Source organism: Strix aluco, chromosome 31 (genome assembly GCF_031877795.1).
Source record: "Strix aluco isolate bStrAlu1 chromosome 31, bStrAlu1.hap1, whole genome shotgun sequence".
Taxonomy (NCBI): domain Eukaryota; kingdom Metazoa; phylum Chordata; class Aves; order Strigiformes; family Strigidae; genus Strix; species Strix aluco.
The window spans coordinates 171,839-185,337 of NC_133961.1; the positions used below are offsets into that span (position 1 = coordinate 171,839).

Below are 13,499 nucleotides of genomic sequence, written 5' to 3' on the forward strand. Positions count from 1 at the left end.
AATCCTCCTCTTCAGGCACAATTATTTTCCTGGTTCCTTTGCCAGAACACCTCTGTCCATATCCAAATACTCTCTATCCCACTAGTCCCAACCTCTTTGTATAGGGGTGTGTTCATGAGCCACGTTTTAATATCTCCTGGCAGAACAAATACAGGTTCATAGCGTGCGATGTCTCCAACAAATACTGCCAGCCTATTTATTCAGCTAACTCGGAGGAGCCCAGCCTCTCCAGCCAGGGACACTATTCGCCTTCTCCTTGCAGTGGGCAAGCACTGCAATCTGCAATCCACTCCTTGCCTGTGCCTGTGTAGTCCATGCAGCAGCCTTGATGCTTGCCATGTAGGGAGCTACAGTTATCCTTTAAGTCCTGATTTATGAGATCTTGGTGTAATACTAGTTCCTCCTCCCACTAGAGGTACACAGCATAGTGCACAGTACCTCAGCTGCACATCCTGGAACTGTCAGTGCCCAGGGCTAACTGATGGCTCTTCTAGCTGTGCTCAATCAGGAGTGGCGTGGTGGGGCTCTAGCAATGCCCACCACGGGCAGTGGGAGTGGGTTTAGTTTCTCCCTGGGGAGGAGCAGGAGGTGTGGACTGGGGCTGCTGGGGAAGGGACTCCTTGTGAGCCAACAGGGACAGGGCTGGTGGTTTAGAGGGAAAAGCCTGCTTCATCATAGTAGACCATAGCAGTTGCAAAGAGATGGGCACTGAAAAAGGCCCAGATGGGAAGACAAGCTCTCTCCCCATCTTCTGCTAGGTAAGACCTGTTTTCAGAGGCAGCATTAGGCACATCAGGTGTCCAAGCAAGGAAAGGGTGTGTGTTATTGTAGGAACGCAAGCTCTGGGTGCCCAAACATGCAGCTATTACTTAGCATGCCTGCTAAATTCCAATGTCATAAGTGGTAACTCAGCCAAACATGATGATTTAGCTATAACTCATTTTTGGTTTTTTGATTTCATTTATATGAACATGAAAAAAAAAAAACAAACCTAAATTTGAACATTACGTCTCATCCTTTCTGACTTGGATTCAAAAGAAAAAGAGATTTTTAAGGCTTCTGACCTCAAAAGTGCACTGTGAAGAGAGTAATTTCCTGATCAATGTACAGGTCATAAAGACAATACTCTTCTGATTATACTAATCCATCTGACCAGAAGGTCACTAAAAATTATTCCTCTTTAATCATGAAGGTGGTTTTTAGGTTAAGGATGAGGACTTGACATGCCTGGAATAAAATGGCCCTTCATCTAGGATTAGACTTTGATGTTTCTCACTATGTGCTTACACATGAAACTCTGTTTCAGAGGGGACTTTCGAGTTCTACCATTATAGAACTAAACACTCATTATAAGCATCCTCCTGTTTTACTAGATATTTGAGAACACTTTAATCTCTGTGGCACCAAAGCACTGTCATAATCACCAGAGGCTGAGAATTCAGGACTGGCTTGGGTAGAATTAGAGTTGATCTGGCATAGGAAACCTCCTTCAAGGGCAGGCATAAATGATATATTAGCCAGAAAAAGGAAGAGCCTACTACATTATGTCTAAAAGTCAGTGATTTGTGTAAGTACATTTGCCTGAGTATGCAAAACCCCATCCATAATTTGAGTGAAAGGAAATAATTTTGTGCGTAGCTAGCCCCTTCCCTTCTTGATTCCCTTCACAGCTCCTGTTTTGTACACTTATTCCCTCAGTGCTCAGTATTCACCTCTCTGCTAAAAGATGTTCTTTTAGTGATGTGATTTTCCTCTTGGTCCTTTACTTTCAGATCCATCATTGATGGTGTCCTGGAAAGAAGAGAACTACCTGTATGACAGTGGCTATGGTAGCGCAGTAGGTAACTACCACCACAATACTTCATGCATTTCTGAGATGGTTTTATTGTTGTCTGAGGCTATTACTTTAAATGTCTTCTTTTTAACTCCCAGAACTAATGGACAGTAAAACATTCTGTCGTGCTCAGATTTCCACGATGACACCTAGTCACCAGCCACCTGGTAAGGAACTTGTAATTATATTGTTAATTGTTTGTCACTTGTCCCAGAGCTACCAACATATAATAGTTTCTGTGGTCTTCTGTTGTAGGATTGAATCTGAGCTTCTAATAATTTTAAACCAAGCAATACTGATTCTGACAGCTCTTTTAGCGATCGTTATTACAATACTTGCTTTAAAGAAATGCTTCTCTCTTCTCTCTGTCAAGACAAAGAGATCAAATAATCTGCAATCTCCACATATCTTTTGAAGTGACTGAGTCAAAGGGGAAGGTGTTAGTGTCAGAGAGATGAGACATTCCAGCTCCACCACACTTTTCTGTGGGTATGGACAAATGAGTGCCATGTTCCTCCCCAGAAGGGGCTGTGTTTCCCTAGTGAGCCAGTGGCTCACGCCAAAGGGGTTGCTGGGTTTGGGGCCAAAGCCAAAGGGGTTGCTGGGTTTGGGGCCGGGTTTGGCGCTGGCCCAGGGGAGCTGTAGGGCAGGCACTGAGCCCTCTGCCCAGCTGAGCAGGCAGAAGTGCTGCCCGCTGGAGCCCATCTCAGCTGGCAGCAGGGCAGGCGCTGCGCACCTCTTCACCGCCGCACCCCTGCTTCCAGGAGGCACGTAGATACAATCTGCCTGGTGAAGGGCAGGAGGAAGAGCAAAGCCTGTTTGCCATAGTGCCTGGCCAAAGCGCAGTCCGGGTACAGGTGTCGTCGAGGCGCTCTGTGGGCCCCGGGGCAGGCACCAGGGGCGGAGGTGAGAGAGCAAGGTGGTGGGGAAAGAGGAGAGCAGAGATGGCAGGGGAGCAGGAAAGGGGGCAAGAAAAGCCAGGTCCTTCTTGGGATGCTGTTAAGCAAACAGACCTGAGGGAGAAAGGAGTGGAAGTCATGCGAGATGAGAAAGGAGGACACAGTGCTGTAGATGCGGCCTCGCAGGCGCTGTCTGCACGTGGGTGGCAGCCACAGCCTCTGTGCCTGCCTGTTTGCTGCAGCCCCCAGCAGAGCCCGACTGGCCAAGTGGCACACAGTTTAAACTAATGCACTCGGCACTAAATAAATAAAAAAAAAAAAGAAACCCTGACCAGAAGAAGAAACCCACCAAACCCCCCAATCAAGCACTCTGCTTTCTCTGCTGCCCCACCCACTCTCACAAGATGGCTGCAGGATTCTGGAGCTCTCTGGCAGGACTGGGGACCTGTCAAGATCCTGGCATGGTGTGTTTACCCGCTGACTGCTTAAGCCTAGAGCTAGGGTGGCACGCCAAGGGCACAGCCTCCTGTAAAAACTAAATTTGTATATCCTGTAAAAAAATGGCTCATTCCTGAATCATATGCAAATACTGTGCAACCTTTTGTCAAAAGTTTTGCAAGACAGCTTTGTTGAAACTGCATCATAACTCTTTTCATCTGTCAGGCCCCAGCCTCTAACATGGCATGTTTGAAACGTAGGAGCAGAGGCAGAGTGGGAGGCTATTTACACAGCTGAAATCCAGAATAAATCACCAGCTAGGCAGAAGGCAACTGAACTTCCAAGAATAAATTTCCAGCTAAGTGGAGCATAATAAACATTTGCAAGCGAATTGTGGGATTTTAAAATGAGAAGGATTTATATAAGAGGGCAAATAAAGGACTGGGTCCTGCTGTCCTCGCCTGGAGTTCCCACAGACTTTTAATAACATCAGGGGAATCATAATCTGAAGAAAGGCAGTGAAATAAGCCTCATTTTACTTTTTCCCCCAAGCTGAGTGAGGTTCAGGCTAGTTCCTGCTCTTTGAGAGTGGGAAGGCAAAATGACTCAGAGCACATTTTCTGCTTGGGGGTCAAGGACAAAAATTATGTCAGGCTCAGAACAGTGGAGGTTAGGCTTATCCTCACTGACCTGTTCAGTTTTTGCTTCCAGTTATGTATGAATAAAGCAAGTGTGTGAATAGGTTTGCATCTACCTTTTCACATGCAGTTATTGCAGTTGCTTGTGCAAATCCGACAAGGTTCTATGCAAATTAATATTTCCTGTGAGTCATTTTCCCATGCAAATGCCCGGTTTCCATGAAAAGTATGATAATTGTGCATTCATAGAAGCTGGGAAAACATGCGTGGGACCTTAAGCTTTGCTTTATGGAATTCAGGCATGAAGTATGTTGAAAAGCAAACACAGAAGGGGCTCCCTCTCAGGACTATCCCACAGATTTTGTGAGACTTAGTGCAATCAGATGAAAGCTATTCATTAATGACAAGAGGTGGTTTGAGGGCGGGAGGGTTGAACGTGCAGACTGCGAGGTAGGTTACAGTCATGAACAGGCGGAACTTTTCTTTTTCTTCCTTTCTGAAGAAGCGTTTGTGCCAGAAACCCTATTCCTTCTCTGGCTGGCTGCAGGTGATAAAGTACCACTGATGAGAAATGGCTTGTTTCTATGGCTCTGAGCCACAGAACAATATACGCACGTCCAGCTGCCAAAAACTCCTACCAGTGCAGCCCTGTTCCCCCACCCTGCCCTCCCAAACAACAATGCTTTGCCAGTTCATTATGTTTTAGTCAGGTAGGTGTTCTGTGCATTGGTACCAGCACATACATTTCACATTAGATCATCTCTTCAGAAACAAATAAGCCCCCAAAGATACATGCTTCTGCAAAGACTAACACATAATGGGACAATTCAGGATTCCTTTTATAGACATGATCATCTTATTTCTCTCTCTCTCACACATAACATGAAGTGAGGTATTTGTTAATCAAATTTAGGTTTCAAAAGCCAAATGTTTACCTCTGCATTCATTCTGTATTCATCAATGGTCTCTTTGTGAAGTGTGCTGATTAACATATAGTACAGAAAACAAAACTCTCCCCCTTCCTCCTCACTTAGATTACCTTCTGAAAAGTGATTATCTTTAAAAGAGATATTAGTTCTTTTTTGTGGTTTTATTTCTTTCAACCTGCTAGTCAATGGAAAGCCTTTAATCAAATTTACAAATAGGCTTCATTTTCCTTCTCTGCAGATTCTTCAGATGTGAAAAAATCACAAGATCATACCCCAAAGTCCCACACCAAGAAGCACAGTAAGTCGACATCCATGTTTTTAATGGTTGGTTGATTGAAGGAAAAGAAAAACATTAAAAGCAAATTCCCTTTGGAAGGGAAAAGGAAGCATTTTGAAAGCAAAACTGGTTGGATCATTACTGTGATTGAAGCTTCCAAGGATCTGACTGTTTCTAGTACTGTTTGCTTACGTTATTTTTGACTCGGTCTTGTTATACTTTTCAAATTATTTTTACCAGTGAGGGCTTATGGGGAAGCAACCAGAAACCAGTTGCCTCTGCCCTATGTTGTGATGGGCTCGTGGACTGGAGTAAAGGAATGATGAAGGAGACCCAGGAATAAATCAGGAAGGTCTGTGCTTGGGCATGGCCATGCTCGTGCCTGTGCCTGCTGGGTGCAGCACCCACCAGAGACCCTGCTTAGCATCTCCTTGCAGAACTTCTCACGCACGGTGTTATGAGCAAGCGCCTGCCCCTCAGTCCTGCCACCTTCTCCTCTGATGTAACAGTCTTTCTACTCCCCTCATCTGCTTTTTCTGCTAGTTTTTATTCAGCCTTACTCTGAACACAGGTTACTATAGTTGTGATTTCTGGACATAGTTCCATTAATGTACTTTACCGAGATTTTTATGCTGAAAATATCTTGTGTATGTCTTTTGCATCCTGTGTCATTCCCTATTTATAATAGAAAACCTTAATACTGGTCCTTCACTGCATTCTGTAGTATTTGATGTCATCCTGTTTCAATATGGTCTCCAGATTATCTGTCTCTTCCTGTCTCCTCTTCTTGCCCTACTCTGTGACTGCCCGACCAGAATTCCTGAACTTTTTATCTGCACACAAATATTTTGTTTCTTTTTTTTGTGTGTGTATCAAGGTTGCTAATGAAAGGATTAGATAGGATTGGTCTGAAGACAGACCTGTGAAGAACTGAGGTCACTTTGTTTGTTCAGCTTGGAGAAAGCTGAAGGGTGACCTCATCACAGTCTACAACTTCCTCAAGAAAGGCAGTGGAGGGGGAGGTGTTAATCTCCTCTCTCTGGCGACCAGAGATAGGACACAAGGAAATGGAATGAAGCTGCACCAGGGGAAGTTCAGGTCGGATGTTAGGAAAAGGTTCTTCACCGAGAGGGTGGTCTGTTGCTGGAACAAACTCCCCAGGGAAGTGGTCACAGCATCAAGCCTGTCAGAGTTCAAGGAGCATCTGTACGATGCTCTTAGTCATATGGTTTAGTTTTAGGTAGTCCTGCGAGGAGCAGGGAGTTGCACTCGATGATCCTTATGGCTTGAGATACAATGATTTTTAAAACTCAGTTACAGCCTTGGCATATAGAAAATGTCACCTTGTCATGCTGGGCTAATCCCCTACATTTCCAGTTTCTTCAATACTGCTCTGTATCATCACCTACTGAATATGTTACTGATGTCCAGATAGACTAAGTCCACCACATTTTGTTCATTCTAGAAAACAATTATTATAACGAAGAAAAATATTGGATTGAACTGAAATCTACTAATGTTGCACTGTATACCATTTTCTATTTACTGTCACATCTTTGACTAGCTTGTTTCCTGCTTAATCTGGTCTAAACCCTTGCATGCTTTTGAAGTCAGACCAAAGGACTGCTACCTTTCTGGCCCAACCTGTCATTTTGTTTGTTATTCTTCATTCATAAACTACTACATCTGACACGTTGGATTTATTTAGTCTTTTTGTCTTTTTGACCTGGGGTTTCTGGTGCCATCTCTAGAGTAACTGTGGGATGGATTTGTGCTTAAACTGGGAGTTCTACCTGTTGAACTTGTAGATCTGTTTTTGTCTTTTCTGATATCATGGTCAAACTTTTTTATACCCTTTTCACATACAATTTTGGCTAGTCAGTTTTGTCACTATCCCTCTATCCACCCTACACCTTCTTACATCTTTTACTTATGAGACCTGGGACAAAATACTCATTGATGTGGAAAGGCATTTCACCTCCTTTGCCTTCTGTTTGTCTTTTAAATGTGTGGAGATTCAGTGTCTGCTTCACAATTACCTTGGCTGTTTCACCTACTGCGCGATAATATCAGGTTACATGCCATGCTGTAGAAGAGTATCAGGAAAAATGGGCAAATGAGATGAGGGGAAGATTTAATGTGTTATCTTCAGGGCAGAAACAGTGCCAAAGGCAGAAGGAAGCAGTGGGTGGTTTGGCCTCTGCTTCCCCTGGTTGCTGGGGCTCCTACCTGCCTGTCACGGGGCTCAGACTGCCAAAGGCTGACACTCACCCCTGGCCCCGGTGTAAAAGCTGTCAGCGTTTTTTGACTATGTATCTCCAAGGTGGGGGTCCTGCGCTCCGGGAACAGTGGCCTGTCCCTACCAAGTGGTCGCTATCTGTAGATGACACACTGTAAGAACACAACATAAAAATGCAAGCATAGCCCAGAGAGCTCTTTAGACACTCCTTCCTCCTGCTCCCTTTCCTCTTTCAGACCCTCGAGGAACTCATCTTTGGGAATTTATTCGAGATATTCTTCTTAATCCTGAGAAAAACCCAGGATTAATCAAGTGGGAAGACCGGTCAGAAGGTGTCTTCAGATTTTTAAAATCCGAAGCTGTGGCTCAGCTCTGGGGAAAGAAGAAAAACAATAGCAGCATGACTTATGAGAAACTCAGCCGAGCTATGAGGTAAGCTGAGATGTTGCTGTAGAAGACTGGGGCACGTTAAAGAGGCTACCTGAATGGAAAGTCTGGTTGATTTAGAAAAATGAATTGTCAGCAGCAGCAGTTGTTTGATTTGACAGCTGAGTCTCTCCCACTAATTTTGAGATTGTAGCATGTTCTTCTTTGTCTTTTCTTTCCCCTTCTGTTTCTGTATACTATAATATATATAATATATATAATATACATGTGTTCTATATATAATATACATTCTGTTGCTATCTATGCAAACAACCAATGTAAGAAGGAAACATGATTGTAGCAAGCTGAAAGTTCATGTGCTACTGAACTGGGTAGGCTTAAATGGCCCAGTAATGGCCAGAAACCTTGCTGTTTCCAGCAATGTTCACAAACTAGACATACCCCCACCCGTTATGTTAAAACAGGTTTACAAATTCTGTGTGAGGATTTTCTTTGCTCTTTGCTTTAACATTTTGAGCATTTTTCCATAATCTATGAGAGTTCAAAATGTATTTTTAAATGGAAGCTGAGATTCTTTCCTGGTCTGATTTCAGATCCTGGTTTATCTGGAAAAAAACCCATGAAATCTCATAAGAGTTGTGATAAATATGGCAATATGCTATGACCTGAAATATCATGAAAGTCAAACTCAGAAGATAATATAAAGTAAAAAGCAGACATCAATTATTTCTTCTCTGTCTTTCATTTATAATAATCTTAGGTGTTACATATATATATCAGTAGAAAATAAAGACTTTTTACTAAGCTGAGGGATTGCCTAGTTGGCAGTGGCCTTTTATGACTGTAGGTGAGTTTAATCTTAAATCTTTTTCTATGTTTTTATTTTACCAGATATTATTATAAAAGAGAAATCCTGGAGCGTGTGGATGGTCGGAGATTAGTATACAAATTTGGGAAGAATGCCCGTGGCTGGAGAGAAAATGAGAATTAAATATGTCAAGAAATAACATTTAAAACACCTGGATGTAAATATTCAAAGACTATTTTCTTATATTTATGTACCAAACTGGGGTGAAAAACCAATTCCACTTCTGTTGGGAAGAAGGAACATTATCATTATTGGTGTTAAAATTATTTTATTTGAAGTATGTCCTGTATGGGGAAAAAATGTACACAGTTTTCTGTGATATAACATTATAGAATTATGATTATTTTTCCCTTCTTGTGAAGTTTTTCTCTTTTTTTTAAAATCATACAGGCATAATGTGATTTATGAGTCATTCAAAGAAAGGGAAGGAGTGAAATACTAGGGCATTTAGGGAGTATGATAATCCACTTTGGAAGGCAACAATAAGTGGAGGAAACAGTAAAGCATCTCTGAGCCAAGTAGTCTCCTTCCATAGTCAGCTGGTTTACAGCTTTCATTGGCCAATATAACTTGTTCCTTCCCTCCTCTGTTTTCTGAGAGTTTTATCACTTTGCTGGCTTCCTCTTCAGTTAGCTTATCCCAGCCACAGAGAGCAGTGGCTCTGCAAGGTGGCTGTAAGCATTTATTTGGAGAACCCATACTACCTCCACCGCTGGGACCTTCATTTGTAGGCAGAAGTTTAGGACCTGACCTTACCTGGTACTGAGTATCTTCCCTAATCTCCAAAGGGTATTCAGCTCATCCCAGGAAAAGGCTATTTGTTTTTACCTAACATCTTTGAGGTAAACTGCAGGAATAGAGTCAGTCTCAGGGACCAAAAGCTATTGAAGGAAGATGATTGTTTTCTGACTGGGCAAACTTACTAAAAGGCACCAGTTTCCCAGCAGAAATATTAATACTCTTCCCACCCCCTTATATTTCTAATTAAACCATTCAAATCCATGCCATAAGAAGCAGTGAGGAGGTGGGCAAGCAGAACATATATTAATTCCATGGCATGAGAGAGCAGTCTCCCTGGTTCCTTCAAGTCGTATGGTCTTCCTGGCAGGTCAAGCCTCACTTGGACAGATACTTTCAAAAAACCGTTGAAAAATACAACGCTTCATTGCATCTAAAATACTAGTTCCCTTTGTTTTTCTCAAGTCCAACTCTATATCGTATTTGTATTTGTCAACTGTGCTTGGGATTCTTAGTTGGCAAAAAGCCCACCGACATAAAGAGATTTTGAGGGACATTCAGATCTGGGTCAGTATTTTGGGCTCATCTCTAACAGTGCCCTGTGGAGACTGAATGTTCATTGGCAGGTTTTTCTTTCTCCAAGTCACAAATGCTTCCTGCTGGCACCAAGCACGTGCAGAACATGGGGAAATAAAAACTAGAGGAGGCAGCACTTCACCAGGTCACTGAGGATGTGAGGTGTGGGAGTTGAGAAACAGGATTTTCTTGGTGATGTTAACAGAGGTGAAACAAAGATCGATTCCAACTCACTTTTTCAGGGATGGGGAATTTGGAAAACAATAACAGGGGCTGAGAAGTCCAGGACAAAAAAAAAAAAAAAAAAAAGAAAATTAAGAATATTTAATGCATCTAATATCCATTTCCTCAGGTGTCCCCTGGATTTGAATTTGTATTATCTTGAAATGCAACAAGGTGCAGCTGGAGGTTGTAGGATATTCTATTTTTTGTTTGTCTTGAAAGGAAATAGAGATGAAACCAAGAGACAACAGAAGTATCAATATAAAGTGTATCAAATGTGCTTAGCAACAATTTGTAGGCAAACATGAGAGCCTAACTTGTTATCTACACATGTAGGCTATGTCAAACAACACCACCACCTCCTACACTGTGTATGCCAGAGCTGTCACCATCAATTACCCATACATGACAATTTTTACTTTTCATAACCTGGGTGGAGAGAGGTTCATCTTATTTACAAATCAAATAATAAGCCTCTGTACTTCAAAGCATTTTTTTTCTCTCAGTTTATCTCTCTTTTTTTTTTTTTTTTTGACTGACTGTGCTAGCCTTGCTTGCTTTTGCGCAATTCAATAATTTCCTTTTTTAAGCTTGATTAGCTACATTCCACTTCCTTTACCATCATTTTGTAGTTCATATAACAAGAACCAGGCCACTGGATGAGGAGAGCACCTTCACTTTGCTCCGCAGACTGACTGTTCCTTCCCCCCACCCCACGGTTATTTGCAGCCCTTTGCTCCATGCTTTTTACCATCCTCCCCCCCCCCCCCCGCCCCCGCCCCCCCCCAATCCACACCTTGGGTGAAAATTTGAAATCAGTGAAATAATCACAAATCCACAGTACTGTTGTATCTTACCTCAGGTTAACATACATCTTGCAGCAACTGATTGTAATACCTTCATAAAGTTGCTTTCTACAGATCTCTCACCAAACTTCTTGAGAGAGAAAATGAACTTGTGATATACAGGTGTCATCACCTGGTTACTGAGCAGCAGCTAAACCTGCTTTTAAAAGTTTGGAAAGATAAAGCTTTATTTAGAATTATACCGTATGAATCTAGAGAGTGATTTATGCTGGGGTGCAGTATAAATGCCAGACTTTCACTGTCACGTCTTTCAGCCCATGGAAAACGTGCAAGTTTCTATTCCCACTCTGCAGAACTTTTCAGACTAGGTACTTGTCATTCAGCATTACAATAGCATAAAGCTGCAATAGAAGCCAGCCAACATTTACACTGCTTTACAAATATATTAATCTTTGCCTAAGACAAACACAAAGGACTGTTTAAAACTACAGTTCTTGCCAAGGACAGATGCAACCAACCAACTAGACCTAAGCAAATGGAGAAAATGAAGAGATGAATGTTTATGTAAATTACTATTTAAACAAAAAGCATTTCTGATTGCTCTTTTATTTTATATTTCAGAGGCTGAGCAATCATATTTTTAGATGTATCCTTTAAGTTAGCAGCTGCTGAACTGGTAGCACCATGTGTATAGATTTTTATTGTACCATAATTTTTCATATGTATAAAGCTCTGGATAGGAAAGTATATTATATTTATATAGTTACATGCAAATCACAATGTCAAAGGTGTTGGCATGAGCACTCTCAAACTATATTTTCTGCACAAAATTAGAGCAACTTACTCTAAAAACATCCTGAGAAACTGTATGTAGGCTGGTGAACTACACAGACATTAAAATGTCTAGTTACATTTTCATCTTTCTTTCTGCAGCACATTGCATAATTCCTGCTTGCTTCTCACAGCATCATCTTCAATGTATATGTGTGGAAACAAATCCATGTTAGATATTTCACTATTGCCATTGTAAATCTCAGCTTGGAGACTATGTATCACAAAATGGTTCTAAAGACCATTTCTATTTTTGTGGATACGATATAAATTCAAATAAAACACTCATGAAAGAAATTTTCCGATGAATGTTTATCTTAACATTTTTATGTCTTGAGATTGGAAGTGATTAACATGAGTTCTTTCAATATCGGAGAATATTTCAATACTGGTGAAAGGACTGATGTAACCACCACAAAATCCAACAGCTTGAATTTACTATTATGCTGAATAGCCCATCTATTGTGAAAATACTGGATTTCCAAACCTGTTTTATATCTCACAGGCCTCACTGGAATACTCGATTATGTCGACACAGCTAGATTGCCTTTCTTGTTTGACTGCTAAACTTTACAAAGGTCTTACTTCAGCACTGATTTTAACTTCAAGGTATTTTGAAGTGTGTGCTAGGGCTAGGCTGATTAATGTTGTCATTACTCACACTGAGCATTTCCTTTACTGAATCAAAGCAGCTAAAACTATGAAATCCTGTCCTCTGTGTTATTTTCCCATCTAAGTGGTAGCTGCAAAAACACTCAATGAACAAACAGAACATATCTCCTGATTTGGTCTGCAGCTTGAGGAAAAAAAGGGAAAACCCCTGCAATTAAGAGACAGTAAAAAATGGGCCCATATGGCATTCAGACTCTGTGGGGATCTGCGGCCATGTCAGTATGGTGCGAGGGTGAAGTGGATGGACCTGCACAGAGCCAGCCTGCGGCCCCCGCCGCTGCCTCGCCGGGTGGCCAACCTGGATGGCAGCGTGGGCCACCATGGTGGTGCTGGGTGGCGTGCCCACACAGCCCACGTGTCTGGAGCCAGGCTTGAATCTCAAACCAGGAGCTTCACTGCCGTGGGACAAATCACACGTCAGGCTCTATGTTCTGCAAATGTGCTGATTTTTAAGGAAGCAAGTGGTTCCACTGCATTGGAAATCATGTGTATGGATGTTTGAGGATGGTGGCTCTGCAAGTGTTCAGTCTGTATTGAATCAGCCTATATTCAAACCCAGAATTTCAAGGAGCTCCAACATTAGGTACATATCTCCTTAGTGGGAGAATATGTTTGAATTTGAAACACAGGTACAAACCCCATGTTTAGCGTGCAAAACCAGGCCAGTTCCCCAAAAGGATTGTCATAGTTTGAGAACTTGGGAGTCCCAAGTCAGGTTTCAAAAAGATTTGGAACTAGATTTCAAGCAAGTTCAGACTGAACTTTAAATAAGCACACAGCTGTTTCAGTGAATGGTTGGGCCTTTTGTTTCAAGCAAGCTGAGGCCAATAATTGAGACAAAGACAAATGAGAATATTGTTGGAAAACATGCAAATAAATGCACACTTAAAAAACCCCCAAAACTCTTCTTTGGTTGTGACTTAAAATCAAGCAAAACTTCAGCTTTCAGCTGCATACTAAGGCTAAATGAAATAAAAATTCAAGGCAAAATTCAAAGTTTTCAAATCCTACGTGAGTTGAGAACAAGCAAGAGGACTACTGTAAACAGAGCTACCAAGCTACATCTATGATATAAATTTGTGGGCACGTCTGCATCATGGATGAGTGAGAATTGATTCAGGTAAGTGAAACCTGATACCGCAGAA

At 41.9% G+C, this 13,499-nt stretch overlaps 1 protein-coding gene across 2 annotated transcripts in view; it reads left to right on the forward strand.

The window, feature by feature from the left end:
- Positions 1-11,979, forward strand: part of EHF (ETS homologous factor) — a 33,893-nt gene extending 21,914 nt beyond the window's left edge. For both annotated transcript variants that reach the window (XM_074809808.1, XM_074809809.1), the window contains exons 5-9: positions 1,773-1,841; positions 1,933-2,001; positions 4,977-5,036; positions 7,491-7,686; positions 8,533-11,979. In XM_074809808.1, coding sequence (XP_074665909.1) covers positions 1,773-1,841; positions 1,933-2,001; positions 4,977-5,036; positions 7,491-7,686; positions 8,533-8,632 — 494 coding nt within the window. In that variant the 3' untranslated portion in view covers positions 8,633-11,979. The remainder of the gene's footprint in view (positions 1-1,772; positions 1,842-1,932; positions 2,002-4,976; positions 5,037-7,490; positions 7,687-8,532) is intronic.
- The last annotated feature ends 1,520 nt before the right edge of the window (positions 11,980-13,499 follow it).